Source organism: Myiozetetes cayanensis, unplaced genomic scaffold (assembly GCF_022539395.1).
Source record: "Myiozetetes cayanensis isolate MyiCay16 unplaced genomic scaffold, myiCay2020 scf2-11, whole genome shotgun sequence".
NCBI lineage: Eukaryota > Metazoa > Chordata > Aves > Passeriformes > Tyrannidae > Myiozetetes > Myiozetetes cayanensis.
This window is the reverse complement of record NW_026087411.1, coordinates 108914353-108930716: the sequence shown is the minus strand read 5'-3', so window position 1 is coordinate 108930716 and position 16364 is coordinate 108914353. Positions and strand designations below refer to the sequence as shown.

Sequence of the window (16364 nt, the reverse complement as noted above, 5' to 3'; positions counted from 1 at the left end):
ATGTTTACCGTCTCTCATATTTGGCAATCCCTAGGAATCTATATCATGGATACTTTTAATCAATGAATACTCCATATTAATTCTGATTTCATTTACAGCTCAAACTCCATGTTAAAAATGCTCAAAGGAAAGGAAGAAAATAACAAAGAGCAGAACAAGACAAGAAATGCTTTTTTCAGTGCAGACCAGTGGTCCATCTAGTCCAATGTTCAGCCTCTGTCCAGTTTTAAACCATGATGCACCAAGACAGTGTCTTCCATGACACACCTGGAAGATGCCTTTGGGAGCCTCAGAGTATTGTCGATTTTCCAGCTCTTCAACAAACAAAAAAGTTAAATGAGCTGCTTGGAAGGAGGCAAAAGAATGGAAGTGTTCATTTTTAATAAAGAAATCCTTGTCCCAAATGCAGTAATTTGAGTGAAATTAGCTATGAAAAGTAAGCAAGATTAATGAATTAAAGCTATCTTGTACCCTGGTGAAATTCAGGAGAGTTTTGTTATCTCAAGAGGGCTATGGCTTTCTCTGAATGGAGTAAACAGGACAGTATTCCACCAGAATGCTTTCTGTCTCTTGAGAATGTTTAACCTTAACTTCCTTGAAGTCCATGGAGTTATAGGTTAAACAAGATCCTAATTATTAAAGTAAAATAAAGAAGACAGTACAAAATACTAAAAATCAAGAAAATCCCCTTTCTTGTCTTCTTTCCATATCAACAAAAGCAAAAGATATAAAACTGCTTGAAAAACTTCATCGTGTACTCCATAAGCACAAGTTGGGGCATAAGAATGGGATCCAATGATCGTCCCTAACAGGAGATCCTAAAAGGAGTTTCATTGACAGGTTTCTGGGCCCTCTTGCTTTGTGAGCATCCTGCTGTGTGCCTCTTCTAATTGTTTTCCCTACACTGCTTGAAGTTTAGCGCACACAAGAAATAGGAAGGAAACCTGCCAGGAAACAAAAGGGATTGGATTTGCCTGGTTTTATTACTCCGTTTAAAGGAAATGTTAAAAAACAAACAGTAAAGAACAAAAAGTGAGGAGTAAAGCAGATCCACAGGATCATTTAAGCTCTTACAATCTGAAGTTTCAATAATGACACAGAAAAGGGTGCTTTTTTCTTTTTAAATTATGTTTTATGTTGGCAAACATCTCTTTAATTTTGTCTGTCTCTGCTCATCCTGGTTTCTCTGGGGACTTGCAGCCAAAGTACTGAAACACTGCAAAAATGTTTTATCAAAGGCAAGAAGAAAAGAAGTAACTGAGAATAAGACAGAGCCAAGTGTGATGTGGCAAGATTCTGGGGCTAGTGTGGTTTTGAGGTTAATATACAGTGAAGCAGGATTAACTAAGCTCAGCCTTTAAATGCAAGATGCTGCTGTACTCTTATACAAGTCCTATCAGGAACTTCTACTCTCACAATGCTCAATAAAATATAAAAAGATACTGCACAAAGGAGATACAGTTGAGGACACTTAACACTTCTAGCTGAAAATTCCTCTCTTCTAAGAGATAATTAATCAGTTTTTCCCTTTTTCTGAGTCTCACATTTGGCATTGTGAGGCAACTTCTCTACCGTGAAGCATCCCTCCCTTCTCTCCAGCACACACTGGTTTTTAATGAGTTTGGCCATTTGTTAGCTGGAGAGAGCCAAAAAAATGTCTAGTTTCAGATGCTTTCCCTTTTTTCTTCTTATTTTTTTTTCTATATTGGACTAGAATCTGGGAAGGGGAAGTAGGAATGAGACATTTAAGTAGGCCTGTGTTTGTGCACTAAAATCTAACTGAAGCTGGGGATCTGCTGACTCCCACCCAAGGTACTTTTGAATTCAGTACGTCCAAAGAGATTTTTCACCCCCACATATGAACATCAGCAGATAGCTTTTATAGTTATAAAAATCTTTCTCAAGGTCACCTTGCAACCTGTGCCTTTCACGGTAAAATCTTATACTCTTAGCAGCCTACAGAGTTGAAGGTGTTGTCATGTGCGATCCTGTAACAGGTTTTTTTAAATTCTTATTCCAGTTAAAAAAGTGAAGCTCATGGCATCATCTGTAAGTGGAGAGCTCTCCCAATCAAGGTTTGATGACACCACGATGGTCAGATTTCTGTATTTTTTGTCATGCTCTGTAGGAGAGGGTGTCTCGTGTTGTCTCAGACACCACAGGGCACATTTGCAATGGCAAACAAGTGATAAACAACAGTGTGAGACAACCAGAAAATTTTGCGTTGTCCCAAAATCTTAATCTAAAGATTGCAGGGGCTGTTAACAACTGCTACTGGTCAAGCTCTGCATGCCTGGAAAGTTATCTCAATGCAGCCTCTGTGCTGTGGGGGACTGGGAGGACCCACACAAAGTACAGCAGACGCCTAGGTCTCGGTTCAGACCGTAATCACTGGTCACCAGTGAGGTTCTGGCACAGCCCAGGACCCTGCTGTGCAATGTGCTGTGCAAACACACAGCTGGAGAAGCTGCCTGTTTTCAAAAAATCTTCCCATCTGATGCTGGATTTTCCTCAGTCACTGTTTTTCATAGAGCGAACTGGTGATGCTGCCAAAGGAGAGGTCCCTTCCCTCTCCATCCCGAGACTGCATCTCCTCCCTGCCAAGCTTGGGAGCAGCAGTTCATGTGGTGTGTGGTGAAAGGGACTGGAGAAATAATCCAGGTTTATGCAAATTCAACAGGAGGGGGAAAAAGAAAAGAAGAAGAAGAAAGATTTAATCCCCTCATCACCTCCTTGCTGCCAGCTGGCAAAGAGTTTCTTTAATTTCTGTGCTCAGACCCCACAGTCTGGTGGTAATGTCAGCAATGTTACACCTGAATGGCTCCATCCTCAAGGTGGCTGTATTTCACAGCTGAGTATTTGTCCTTACTTCAACTACACAATTAACTTCAAGCAGAGTTTCTGATTTGGATGTGCCTCTTCAGCCAGAACAAGGCTCGAACAACGACAGAGAGTCATAATTTAGGCTCTGGGGTCCTGAGGCTGCCTAACCAAAGCTTCAGGATGGAAATACCAGGAGTACCGGGCTGCCTGCTCCAGGAAAAGAGTAAAACAGGGCATGTCTGGAGGGCAAATTTGATCGTACATGGACTGAATCTCATTCCTTCAGGAACTCTTTCTTAGGGATTTTAGTCCTCCTAAAGTATCCGGTGACCAGTACCTTCCTAAAATGCTTGAAGTTATGTTATATGTGTACCTAGATGTTAACGTGGTGCTGCTGTTAAGAATGAGCTAAAGATATCAAGAAAGATGATTATTTAATAACTCTGTAAAAGGACTTCTGGAGAAACGCAGAATAGTCACTGTAAACAATAATAGCATCGACAACCATCTTTTCAACTTATTTGAGACGTTTCCCTGCAGGACATCAAAACTTTTATCCCCAAAGAGACATTTTACAATTACTTTAATGCAATAGATATTAAAAAAAGAAAAATAAAAATGTCCTAATCCCCTGCAGTACAAAGTGATTTTTCAGTCTATATCAGTATAGTCTGTTTGGAAAGGTTTTGGTTCTGGCAGAACAGGAAGGGCTGGACTTTTGATTTTAAAACAAAAATGCTGCAGATGGTGGGACCTTGTGGTATTTAGCCACCTTTGGACTTCAAACAAATATTTAAGCAAAAATTCTGATAGAGTAAGCCAAAGAGTAATCAGATGGTAAAGCACTACCAGATGATGGAATCTTAGCATTTGTCTTCTGAGCACTATGCAAAATCTCTGTCTCCCTGCTGCAATAAACTGCCAATATCTGGCAATCTATTTTGCAGGAGGATGGCATTTAATTCCAGTTCTTTCAGTGGGAGCTAATTCCTTATTCAGATTAATGTATTTTAGTTCTTTTGCAACTGTCTAATAATAATTTTCAAAAAGAGTTTTTCAAAACCCTGTCAGAGACTTGGAGTGAGACAAAATTGCAGTGGACTTGAGAATAAGCCTAGATTTTGCCCATGGAATCATTCTGGGAATTTTTTTCTCATGTCAGTGCAAGTGCAGATCATTCCTTTGGTCTTTTGGAAATGCTTCACCCGATGTAACTCTTTTCTGTAAAGATCTCTGGTCCATGTTGTCTCTGCAGGATGAGTTCATCCCCTCCTAATGTAGATGTTTAGAAAAAACGAAATGCATTGCTTCTGGAGGTTCGCCCTTCTCTCCTGTGATTGCACCTTGGGCACAGTTTAGGTCAGATGCTGAATAGAAAAGGGCTCAGATTAGAGGAAATGGATCCCATCTTTGGGATGAGTGATCCTATAGTGACTCTCTGCATGAGCATCCACAAACTGAGACATCGTGGACCCTCAGTGGTAGGGTCACAGCCTGGCTCTGAAGACCAAACCGGGTCCCATCCACTGCAGCAAAGGTCCTGACATTGTGGACATTTGTCAAGAAAAGGAGACAAAATGGTCTGACTCTACAATTCATTTCACAAACATCACCAGCCTCTTCCTAGACACTTGGTCTGCAATCATGGTCGAGTTGGACAAAAAAGAACAGAAATTTGAGTTTTAAAAATGTTTTCCATTATAATCTTTCCCTGGCACAACCAGAATATAATTAATAAATGATAAAATTCAACATGGATGAAATGGAGCCAATTTGTGACATTAGTAGCATAAGGATATTTGAATTTGAGATGCTGGGGAACAATCAGATGATTCACCTGTCAAAAATTCACAGTCAGTACAAGCCTCCAGAAGAGGACTTATTTGTTTCTAGAAAGATAACAAAAGGACCAAAGCAAAGGAACAACCAAGGCTTCTCCAATAATTTAACACACCATCTATAGCCTCCAAAGCAGTGTTCAAGCTCAACATAGGAAGATGTGTTTGTCCTGCAGAGCCTGATTTACATGAAGGTGAAGGACGAAGGAGAACATCAAGTACTGAAATGTCCATCCTTGCAAATCAGTGTCAGAGTCAGAAGTAAATATAAGTGCCTGGGGGCTGTAAAATCCCAACTTCAACATAAACTTTGTCTTTGACCTTGGTCATATCATTTAAGTGCTTCACCTTCACTTTTTGATTTGCAAAACTCAACTAACGGGAATCTGTTCCAAAGGAGGACCCTACATTGCCCCTTGGGCACCAGATTGCAAATAAAACTCTTCAGAAAATGGCATTATTTTCTGTTTGGTTTTCTAACTGCTCTGGTTCTGTCTGTGTAAATTCTCTGACTCAGCTGCTGCTGACATGTCCTCCTTGTTTAATATTATCTGTGAACTTCACTCCTGTGCAATTCAGTTCTGTTTCCCGATAATTAATAGAGATGTTAGATGAGACCAGACCTAACACAAATTCTCCAGATACCCTGCAAGATACCGTCCATAAACTTGTTACATTATCATTTATCATGGTTCTTCGTTTACAATCTTTCAGCCAGTTTCCAACCCACATGACTGATTTCCCATTCAAGCCAATCTGAATTAATTTTTCTGTTATGGTTTCCTCATAATCCTGCACAGGCCAGAGAACGCGTTAGACTGACCTTATAAACCTTTTATGTCTTTGACCTCTTGATGTTACACGGAAGAAGTGTGAGATTGCTCATAAAACTCCAACAAGATCTCTGAATTTCCCCAACAGTACCACAGTCCTCCTTTATGATGGGAAAATCAATGTAAAGGAGAAGTCACGGCAGAATATGAATTCTTGAATACATTGATGCTGCACCAAAATCACCATCCCACACCCCAAACTGCTCCTTCACCAAACAGTATCTGAAATGCCATCCTTTCTATCCACTGTATCCTTGTTGGACAGGCTCTAGGAAAGACCAATTCAAGTGGTTTAAGAGTGGATCTATGCCTCTTTGAGCTTCATCCTGGGCTATTCTTTGTCCTGGCTGCCTTTTTTAACTGCTTTATACAAAGTGAAAACACATCCCATTCTGCCTGATTTTTCCTTGTTATTTTTGCTACTTTGAAAAGTAATTGGGCTTTCCACAAGAACAGTATAAGAATCGTTCCCAAAGGAACTTTGTTCAGATCTGTTAAGTAGTGACAAACGACCTGTTTTAACTTGCCTTTTGAGGTGAATATTGTGATATTAAGACCATGGACCATATGCAATTACAGCATTTGGCATTTATATAAGATGAATTTCCCTTCAAGGATGTCCTCTTTCTCCCACCTACAAAATCTGATACTTGAAGCAAGAAAATGGTAAAAGTAAGGATACAAGCTGTATTCTTTTATGAGGGGAAAAAAAAGCAAACAACAAACAAACAAACAAACAAAAACACACCAAAAAAAGTCAAACCAATCTCAAAGCACTCTTTTCTCTATAATTAAATTCTCAAAACCAAAACATCAAATACTTTATGAGAGCAGGGGAACTCTTAAGCTTATCAAGCTTAAGAAATTTATTTTTGTGTATATACCGAAAACTTAATACTTGTGCTAATCTTGAAGCCTGGGGAAAGAAAAGAGTGGAGAGAAATTTGTAAATCTTCAGAAATGTTCACGTTTCTCTGATGGTGTCCCAAATTTCTGTGCAATTTACAATGATAAATCTGTTTTACATCAACTGGGTGACCAGTGTTTTCTACGTGCACATGGGAAATCAGTTATGGACAGGAAAATAAAGGTTATTTAACAAAGAAACACTACTAGAGCATTTATTACCACACATTCCAGCCACTCCTCAGAAGAAATGGGTTTTTCATCTGGATGCAAAAGTCTGTGTGTTGAAATCTCTTTTGGGGAATGTTTTGTGCTTATCTGTGAATAAAACTTCCCTTCCTTGGTAAGAGCCAAGAACATAAAAAAACTGAAGTGTGGATTTTACGGACAAAAATGCACATGAATATTTTTGGGTTTCATCTACTCTGCACTGAATTTGTTAGTGTATTTGGTTAACGAATCAAAATCCACTCAAAGAAACCATCCTGAAAAATGGTTAGGAAATAGGTGATTTATATTTAAGTCACAAATCCCATCACAGAGATGGAGTTGCATAATGAAGTACTGCTAACAACGTCTTTCTTCTTAATGAACTGCAAATTTTTTTACAAACTATACCTACTTGGAAAACTGGAAACCGGGATCACTTGGCCCATCCATGCAGTGTCTTGGTCTCCAGTGAAAAATAGCATTAACAAGAGCCAGAGCATCCTCCTGGGGATACATTCATGTCCAAGGGTTCTGGGCTGTTTCCTCAGCCATGAAGGGTTCCTGCCTAGCAGACCCTGATGGCTGTGATTTTCCTTCCCTGAAGTTTGAACATGGGAAAACATTTCCTTTTAAAGGGATTTTGGTTTTTTTATCTCCTTCATTTTCTAACCCAAAGTATAATATTAGAGAAAAAGGAAAAAAAAAAAAAAAAAAAGGAAGCATTTTGTTAGGGGCCCGTCAAAATGAAATTAAGGGAACCTGCCCTTCTCTTGTCATCCTCTAAAATGAAATTAGGGGCAGGGTAGACAGTGTTTCACAGATGCTTTTGGTTTCAAGAGTACTGTACCTTCTGATAGGAAAAGATTAATCTGAAATTTTATGGGCCAGCCCTACGTGCAGCACAGATAATACATGATTTAGTGCAGCTAACACAAGATTTAGCACAGAAGCAGCAAAATGCTCCGTGGCCACTGCTGAATCGTAGCACCCTTTAGGAAGCTGTTGACACATGTGCAAAAATGCACCCTGTATGTGGTAAGAATAACACCTCCCCACCAGACTGACAACACTTGGGTAACACTGGTGGAAACAATTACACAAGGTGTAAGAAAAGGAAGACCCTGTCTTACACAAGGGCAACTTTTCTGTGTTGTTTCAGTACCAAACTTGGGCATAAATTTTAGGTACCCTTGAACCAGTCCTTTGGGTGGTGTTTATGTTCCTTGTATATTGTGAGAGGATACACGTGGAGGTATTCAATGGCACCTCCCAGCTCTGCTACCAACTGAACAAAGAAATAATTAGGGCAAACTGGACCATATTAGGAGCTCCTCTTTAATTCTGCTTGCATATCCTTTGTAGGTGGGCTGCATTACACTAAGTCTTTGTGATGTGCTTTGCATTCAAAGGTGTGAGGCAGGTAGGCAGAACTGCCCTTTACCTTTTCAGGTGCCCTCAGAGCAGACAAGCAGGCTTTAGGGCTTGTGCCATTGAGATTTTCAAAGAAAAATTATTCTGTGAGACAGCAAAACATTTACCATCATGCATACTCAGGAAGCGTTACACACCTGTGCTGCCGACTAACTTTTCCATCTTAGTTATAGATCATTATAAGAACAAAACCTCCTGCAATATCAGCCAGGTAGTGGCATTCCAGTGTGTCATCCCATGATCACCCAGCAGCTCCCTGGCTGTTCTGCCAGTTTGCTGGCAAGGGTGGAACAAAGGAAGGCATGTGTGATGGCAAAATATAACACCAGTGAGAAAAGCTGATCTGGCCAACTCACAGCTGTGGGGATGTCTGGTGTTTCACAGAGCCACTGTTGGGCATGCACAACTGGCACTGTGCAGGAATTGCTCACCAATGTGTGAGTGGTGTTAAGGAAGGAAAAAAAAGCTTCAGTAAAATTTCTCTTCCATACCAGAGCTGCCCACCAAGAAATTACTGCCACTTTGCCCTTGAGCTGATTCCACAATAATTCTTTTAAGTTGGAAATCTTCCTGCTGCCACCAGGTCACCCTTGCTAGTGTCATCAAAGATCTTCAGCACTCTACCCGAAGCTCCTGCTCCCTAATGGCCTGACCAGTGTAAAACTGAGGCTAATTCCCACCTAGTGAATCCAGGGCTAGGGCAATGACACGTGGCACTGCATGTGATTGTCTCTGCAATGCTCAGGAGCTCTGTCACTGCTCTCTCCCTTTGTAGGATGCCTCACAGCCCCACTTCCAAAACTTCCTTTACTGTCTATTCTCCACATGAGTATTTTGTACCTTGATAGGTAGGAAGACAGAGAAAAGGACTAACATAGTGAGAAAGAGAGGTTTAAAAGACTTTACAGTTTGCCCTTTAGCCTCCTGTTGCCTTCCCCTCTTCTTTCCATCACACACAGCACCTGCTTTCCTCCATCTCTGAAGACTTTTCTTCATCTGTTTTTAAAGCAGTTTCACAGCTCAAGTCCCAGCCACGTCTCACTGTTTGCACTAGGAGGGTGCAGTGGATGTGGGGCCTGCATAAATTAAAAGCTTTCAGTGGAAATGTGAGATCATGATTTTCCTAATTCAATTCACTTGGAAAACCAGTCAGCAGTTTTTTTCACTGTGACATCTGTAATAACCACTATGCAGAGTGCAAAGAGGTCTTTTATCCTTTAATGTCTGAAGAGGTCTAATACAGGTTTTGCTCTTAGATTACTGTTTTGAAGATGTCTAGCATAGCCCTCCAACAGCTCATACAGCCAATACAGTAAAGGGTCTCCAAAGATATTTTGTAAAGGAATAGGGTATGTCAGTTTAGAAACATTGCCAAGTGTTAACCAGATATTTAATAAAGGAAATAAGTATTTTGATTATTTCCACAGAGACTATCTATTGTAGGAAGATGGCAAAGTGCTACTGGGCTTTCTTTCTTTGGCAAGCCATTGACATCTATCCAAGATCCATGGGGATGAGCCATTGTTGCTAACTGAAGGGGTTTGTAATTGCATCTTCCTTTTCTCTCTACCTAAACAACCTTCCAATTGCTTCTCTATTATTATTCACATCAAGGCCTGGCACTGCTCAAAAGGCCATGTCTCCCAGCAAGTGCTGACAAAACTAAAAGGTGGAATAGCTGGGAGGATGGTGATGGCATGAAGTGGGTGACCAAGGTCACCCAAAAGGTCAATGGAGAATATTTTCTTTGCAGTCTTTGCTGACTCCACCAGCCCATCCACTTGAGGAGGGTGAGGAGCCCTTCCTAGTCCTGCCAGCCAGTATGGAAACACAGCTGGAAGAACAAAAGGGTCTTTTTTTTTTCAAGTAAGTTTCTCAACCTGTGAGACAGAAGATGCTACCAGCCTTCAAACATTTTCTGCTTGCTTTCATGCTACTGAGCAGCTGCTCCAAGCACAGCCTGCCCAATCCTGTCTTGATCTGAGAGGCTGAGATGAAAACTATCTGCAGCCTCCAGCCTTCCTCTTCTGATCTTCTCCCTGCACATGTTTTATTATTTTGCTTTGACTTAGCAGCTTTTGCCAGCCACGGAGCACTTCACAAGATTCTGAGCCACAGGCTTGGATTGGGACAGGGGCTATCACAAATGGGTACAGAGTCACATTGCCTCCAAGGAAGCATCTGCTCCTTGGAGTTAATCTTATACTTGAACTGATTTTACTGAAGGAATAATCAGTTTGTGGATGTTATTGGTGCACAGATGCCTACTCTGATGTAGGTGGGCTCTGGTTTTGTATCCTCTCTGTGCCATGGAGATGGCCTGTGCCTCAGGGACATCTAAGGAGGGATTAATCTTAGAGCAGTGGGAAAGACTCCACGAACGTAAACGGAGCAAGACTCATTTAAAAGTACAAATGTTAGTGTGAGAAAAATTGAGAATCTGGCCAGTAGCAAATCTGCAATTAGAGTTTTCAAGATGTTCAGTGAATGCAAGTAACTTTTCTGCTTAAGCAAGAACAGATCCAATATCCAGCTGATGTGTTTATCACAAATGTGGTAATAGAGATCTCTGGTTTATTTTCTGCTGTTTAACATAGTGTTCATAAATGACTGATACTTAATTAATTGAAGGCAGTATTACAGAAACCAATCTGTTGAAAAAGATTCCTTTAAACCAGCAGTTGTCATCTTCATTCTGATCTCAGAGAGGCAAGTTCTCAGTTATTATCTCTTCCCAGACAAACTCACAAATAAACACGAATAGAAACAGTGAAGGTGAAACACCAGAAAAAAATGTTTTCATGTTTTTTTTTCTCTCTGGGTAAGGACTATGTTCAGAAATATTTATTTTTTTTTCCTGGAATAGGACAGCAAATTTTCAGGGGTTATTAAAAAATCAGGGTCAAAAATAATCTCTTTTCCCATATTTTACTCTACACAAGAAGTAATCCCCATGTAATCAATAATTCTGTCTATACCAATAAATAAACTGTGTCTCAGATCACATTTTGGTTCTGGGGCCAAGGGTACAATGTGGCCACTTCTAAGAACACTGCACACTGTTATGCCGAGGACAGAGTAGATATACCAGCTATAAGTGAACCTTTTCCTGTGCTGTCCCTCAAATCATGCCCAGGCACTATCCTGGAGGTCTCAGCTGACACAAAAATAATGCCAACTTTTTCCAGAACTTGAGATTTAACAGTTTGATGACTGATGGTTGGTGTAGATTAGCTCAATCTATGCAGTTAGGGCACAATCCAGACCCCAAGCACAGGACACCATTTCTATGTCCTGGAGCGAGGAAAGCACGAGGAATCTTTCTCCAGGACATATCTCAAAAGTCTCCATCAAGACTTCATACATCCAGCTTTGTTTTCCTGCTCCGCCACGGTCTATCTGCATGACCTTGGGCAAGTCACTCTCTGACTGGGCTGCAGACTGCAGCGTAGCAATAACCGTGAACAGGCTAGACACGGTCCCCAAAACAACAAGAGCCAGCATTTTCCCACAGCCTGTTTCACCTGAGCTAGCCTACAATGACCCCTGTGTTGCCAGAGTGGATTTTAAACACATCTCAGGCATTGGAAACCACGCTGCAGCCTGCGCTCTGAATGTGAGTGCCTTGTCTCTGCTCCTTCTCTGGCAAGTGGAGAGACCAAGGCTTCCTGACTCACAGAAGGGCAGTGAAGATGGAAGTATTCAGGGCTACAACCTCTTCTGACACTACAGCAAGTAATGGTTAAACAAACATCACCTTCCACATACAGATTTCCTTAGCAAAAGTCGAGCAGTTTCATCAGATTTTGCAGCCCAATAAGAGCTGTTTCAAAACTAGAGCAGTTTGCTTAAACCTGCTCAGACAGCTCCCACAAAGTTCCCATGGGAGACCTGTCAAGAGTTCACCCTCAGTGAGCCTTCAGCCAGCTTTACCTGAAAGAACTGAAAGAATTTGGCCTTCATCAGGACATGAGAAGGGGGACAAAGTGAGAGCTGCTCACAAGGCTTGAGGGAAATGAAAAACTACAAGGTGTTTTTGCAGCTCCCATATGGAGCAGGAGTGAGGTTGGAACAGCTCAACATTGTCATTGTGGTTCTCAAACCAGTACAGCTTGACACTTGACCCATGTCAGCTGCAGACTAAACACGTCTGGGGCACCTTCATGGTTTGTAAATCCCCATATTGTTCTTAGAAGATTTTTGTTCAATTTGAGGCCATTATTAAAAGAAAAAGACATCAAAATCTACCAGTATTAATCAAGCAACCTGACCTTTGGGAAAATGAGGCAACCTAGAAGATCTAGTGGGTCCTAATGATGCAGAAAATTTTAGCTGAGAAGAATCCCAAGGGCATGGACCAGGGAATGTGATGAGCACTGGTCCACACTGAATGAGAGCAGGCATATTTGGCCCTCTTATTTGCAGTCCCATGAGGTTTAGCCACAATCACTCCTTCATGTCATAACTCAAGAACAGAGAAATAAAACCCCTCGCAGATACAACCACAGGGCTTGTTTCCTCCTGCTGAACAGCCAGAAACTGATCTACCCTAGTGGGTGCAGCATCTGAGATATTTCTGGTTAAGCACAACTGGACACCTCAGAACAAGCAACACAGACCTGGATTTCTACAGCCTTTGCTCAGAGTGCAAAGAGAGGGAGGTCAGTAAATAGCCTGTGAGCCTCGATTAAACCATGACTTTGTTCGTGGCTTGAAGGAGAGCACACACCTTCCTAACCCTTGGTAGATGGGACAACAGACATGACAGGGATGACCTAATGAATTAATCTAAAAAAATAGTAATTTAATCCCAGGAGCTGGAACCAAAGGGACCAGAGGAGGTGAGTCTCTGTGGACAGAGACTCTGCCTTCTAAGAAGAACCATTGCTGAAGACCAGTGCAGGTTCAGGACTGACTGCAACAAAGTCCTTACCTTACCAGAAGACAAAAAATTGTGGCAAAGTGTATTTCTTTTTCTCAGTAAAAGCAGGAACTCTCCTTATCCACAGAAATGGGTTGTAATTGCTGGCTTTTCTCTGAAATGCAGTCACAGATTTTGGTGGCTTTACGTTCTTTCACTGGAAAGTGGGTAGAAAGCTGCCTGCTCTGTCCAACTTTAAACTGAGATACTTAAGGGCATTTATTCCTTCATCCAGAAGATGATACAGAACAACTGCTTGGGAGTTTGAAGGTGCTAGGCTAGTATTTTGCAGTACCTAGAGTCAGACATCTATGCTTTGGGAAAACCTTTCTCCCTGTGTGAATTATCTACCAAGCACTTTTATTCCAATAGGTCGCTAATCCAGATCACATATACTGTCCTTTGCTTTTATCTTTAAAAAAGGAGGAGCTGTAGGCACTATTCTAGTAAAAAAACACATTGCAAGTGACCCCATCCTAGTTTTGCCAAGCTCAGTTAGTGTTTCTCTACACAAGAAAATTAATCTGGATTGAGAGAGTAGGATTACAATTTCTGTATGAAAGTGTGTTACAATTATGTTAGTCTAGATTATCAATGTTCTCCATTGAACTACCTTAGTCTTAACTTTAAAAATAAGCAAAATGGAATGGAAGAACCCAAATTTTGCAATAGCGGGATTGTCTTTGCAGCAAATTAGAAGATAAAATTTGTTCAGGGATATTTAACCCAGAATAATTTGTTTTTCTGAGCACTCCTTACACTCAGTACTTTCCAGCAGCAGCAAGGACACCTTTTCATTTCCACACACTCAGCTCAAACAGCCACAACTCTGCACAAAGCAATTACTGTAACATCTACATGGGACCAAATCCCAGCTGTCCCACCTGACCCTTTTACTGAAGCAAGGAGACCAACAAAAACAGAGACATGTCTCTGCTTCAGATTTAGGGACAGGGACTGACTTTTTTTTTTTTTTTTTCCTGGTAAATGAACAGTAAGAAACAAATTATGACTTCAGGATCTTGGTGCTGGTACTTGCAAGAGCATTACCTCCCTCATTCCTGAGGAACTCTTTAAAAAAGGGGGGGACAGGTAACCCCAAAGATCTCTGGTGTACAAGAAGGACCGTATCCTCCTCAGTATGACCTGAGCCACGAGTAAATAGTGTGCTAGGGAGTTTGTTACACTCTGTTAAATAAATCCTGCCTCTGGTGCAATGCCCAGGGGAGCATGCAGATACACTGTAATCCACAGGAAGTTCTTTCCTGAGCCACCTGCAAACTTCGTACCTTATTTACTCCCAGCAGCTTAGTCCTGGTGAGCTGGGTTGCTCCAGATGGGAGGAAAAGAAGACGGGAGCTTTTTTGCCAGGGAAGTAGTCCTGACATAATTCATGCCAAATTGTTTATTCTTTTAATTGGAACGACTGAAACTTCTTCCACCTTTTACCTTGTTTCAACTTTGCTGGAAGCCTCCAGCTGGTGGGATCCCTCCCAAAACTCCAGCCTATCCATCAGCGACGGAGTTAATAATTTTCACACTGAGAGAAAAAAAAACATCCCACTTCCCCTTCTTTGCATGCAGGTAAAGAAGGCAGGACACCTGAAAATGCTTCTGGCCCAAACCTCCTGTGCTCCTACAGCACTGGAAGGGGAAGGCAGATAGAGGAGCTCACTGTGTCTTTGAGGAAAGCTTTTTCTGGGCACATTAAAGATAAATTATCCCACCACAGCAGTGAGGCTGGAAAAGGTGATAGTGCAACCCAGCTCTGAACCACCCACCGATCTCCTGTCCCTTTTCCCCCATGTATTGAACCTTCAGGGCACTGCAAGGTCTCCCGGTGCTCAGGCTCTCCACTCCCTGCTTCTCCTGCTTCAGTAGCGTCCACTCCCCCACCCTCCCTCCTCTCCCAGAACAATAGCAAGGCACCGGATTCAGCTGCTTCCCAAGGAAAGCCCAGATCACACACATTTCGATAGAGAGAGATAGATATGATTATATTTCTCTTTGCTGTTTAGGACAAGAAATGAAGTGCTGCCTCTTTAATTGGCAAAAGCATGCAGTAAGAGCATACCTTTAATTTAGTGTTGGGATAGCTCACTTGCACCCTGGCTGTTGTCTTATTGGAGAGGGCAGCCTGCCTCAGATCCTCTAGCACTGAAATAATATCATCCAGCACGCATTTCTTATCCTGATTTCTCAACACACACAGATGGGAAAAAGTATAATTATAGCCTTTGTAGTTCACCTTCATTTCCAGTACGGCTCGGTGGATCTGCAGGATCACATCAGCCTGATGCAAAATATTGCCTCCGGGTTTGGAGAGGAGAATCACCCTGCCATACCTCCCCGGGGTGTGCAAGTCCGAATACAGCTGGCTTTTGGATTGATCGAGGGAGAAAAGGCTGCTGGCTAAGCTCCTCTCGATCTTGGCCAGGCTGTGGCTGGGGGCTACCAGGCTCTCCAGGTCAGTGTCAGGCTGGAAGCGGTTGAGCAGGCTGAAGCCGAAGATGATGGTCAGGACTGCGGGCACAGTGAGGAAAAACACCGGATGCCTGCTCACGAATAAGCCCAGCTTGTAGAAAAACGACTGGAGCCCTCTGTGTATCACCTGCCGCAGCATCCTCCACCAGATCCAGCCTGCAGATGCTCCTGGCCGTCTTAGAAAGCACATGTGACATGTGTAGCTCCTTACCCCTTCCTGCCAGTTTCCCTTTCTCTCTCCCTCTCTCTCTACTACTCCTTTAAAAGACTGCAGCAAGTTGCAGCAAGACAGCCAAATATTGATCAATGGGGTGTGTGTGTGCGTGCGGGTGTGTGTGTGTGTGTGCCGGGGGTGGAAGGGACCGGGCAGGGGAGGGAGGAGGAGGGGGGGCTCCTTGCCTTTTTTTCCCTCTTTCTCTTTTTCCCCCCTGCTCTCTCTCCTCCCTCCCCGCGAGCCAGCTATCATCGCCGCCCCCCTTCCCCTCCCTCCCCTCCCTCCCGGTGCCCCCCTTTCTCCGGCGAGGCTCGGGCGTTGCACCGGGAGCTCCGCAGTGCCCGCTCCGCTCCGCGCCCCGCGCAGCCCCGCGCCCGGCCCCGCTGCTCCGGGGCACTGCCCGCTCTCCCCCTCCACACAAACACACACACATATACGGAATTTGCCGGGGCAGGAGGATGATGCTGCATTTTAACGTCCCCCGACCCCACCGCGCCCCTCCCTCACCCCCTCCTCCCCATCCACGCCGGCTGCCGGAGGAGGGAGAGCTCGGCTCGGGGACTTGGCGAACCGCTTTCCCACAGCAGCAGAAGCAGCAGCAGCAGCCACCGCGCTCCTCTCTCGTCCCCCGGTCCCGCGGCTGCTGCATCCCCCCGCCGCACTCTGGTCTCCATCTCCCGGTCCCGCGGCTGCTGCATCCCCCC

The 16364-nt window shown here is 43.0% G+C and overlaps 1 protein-coding gene across 2 annotated transcripts in view; it reads right to left on the bottom strand.

Moving 5' to 3' along the window:
- PTCHD4 (patched domain containing 4) overlaps window positions 1-15801 on the bottom strand; it is a 95362-nt gene extending 79561 nt beyond the window's left edge. Inside the window, exon 1 of one of the 2 annotated variants that reach the window (XM_050314634.1) lies at window positions 15211-15801. In XM_050314634.1, coding sequence (XP_050170591.1) covers window positions 15211-15636 — 426 coding nt within the window. In that variant the 5' untranslated portion in view covers window positions 15637-15801. Of the gene's footprint in view, window positions 1-15036 lie in introns of both variants that reach the window. The other variant, XM_050314633.1, reaches the window with a different exon arrangement.
- Window positions 15802-16364: the final 563 nt, after the last annotated feature.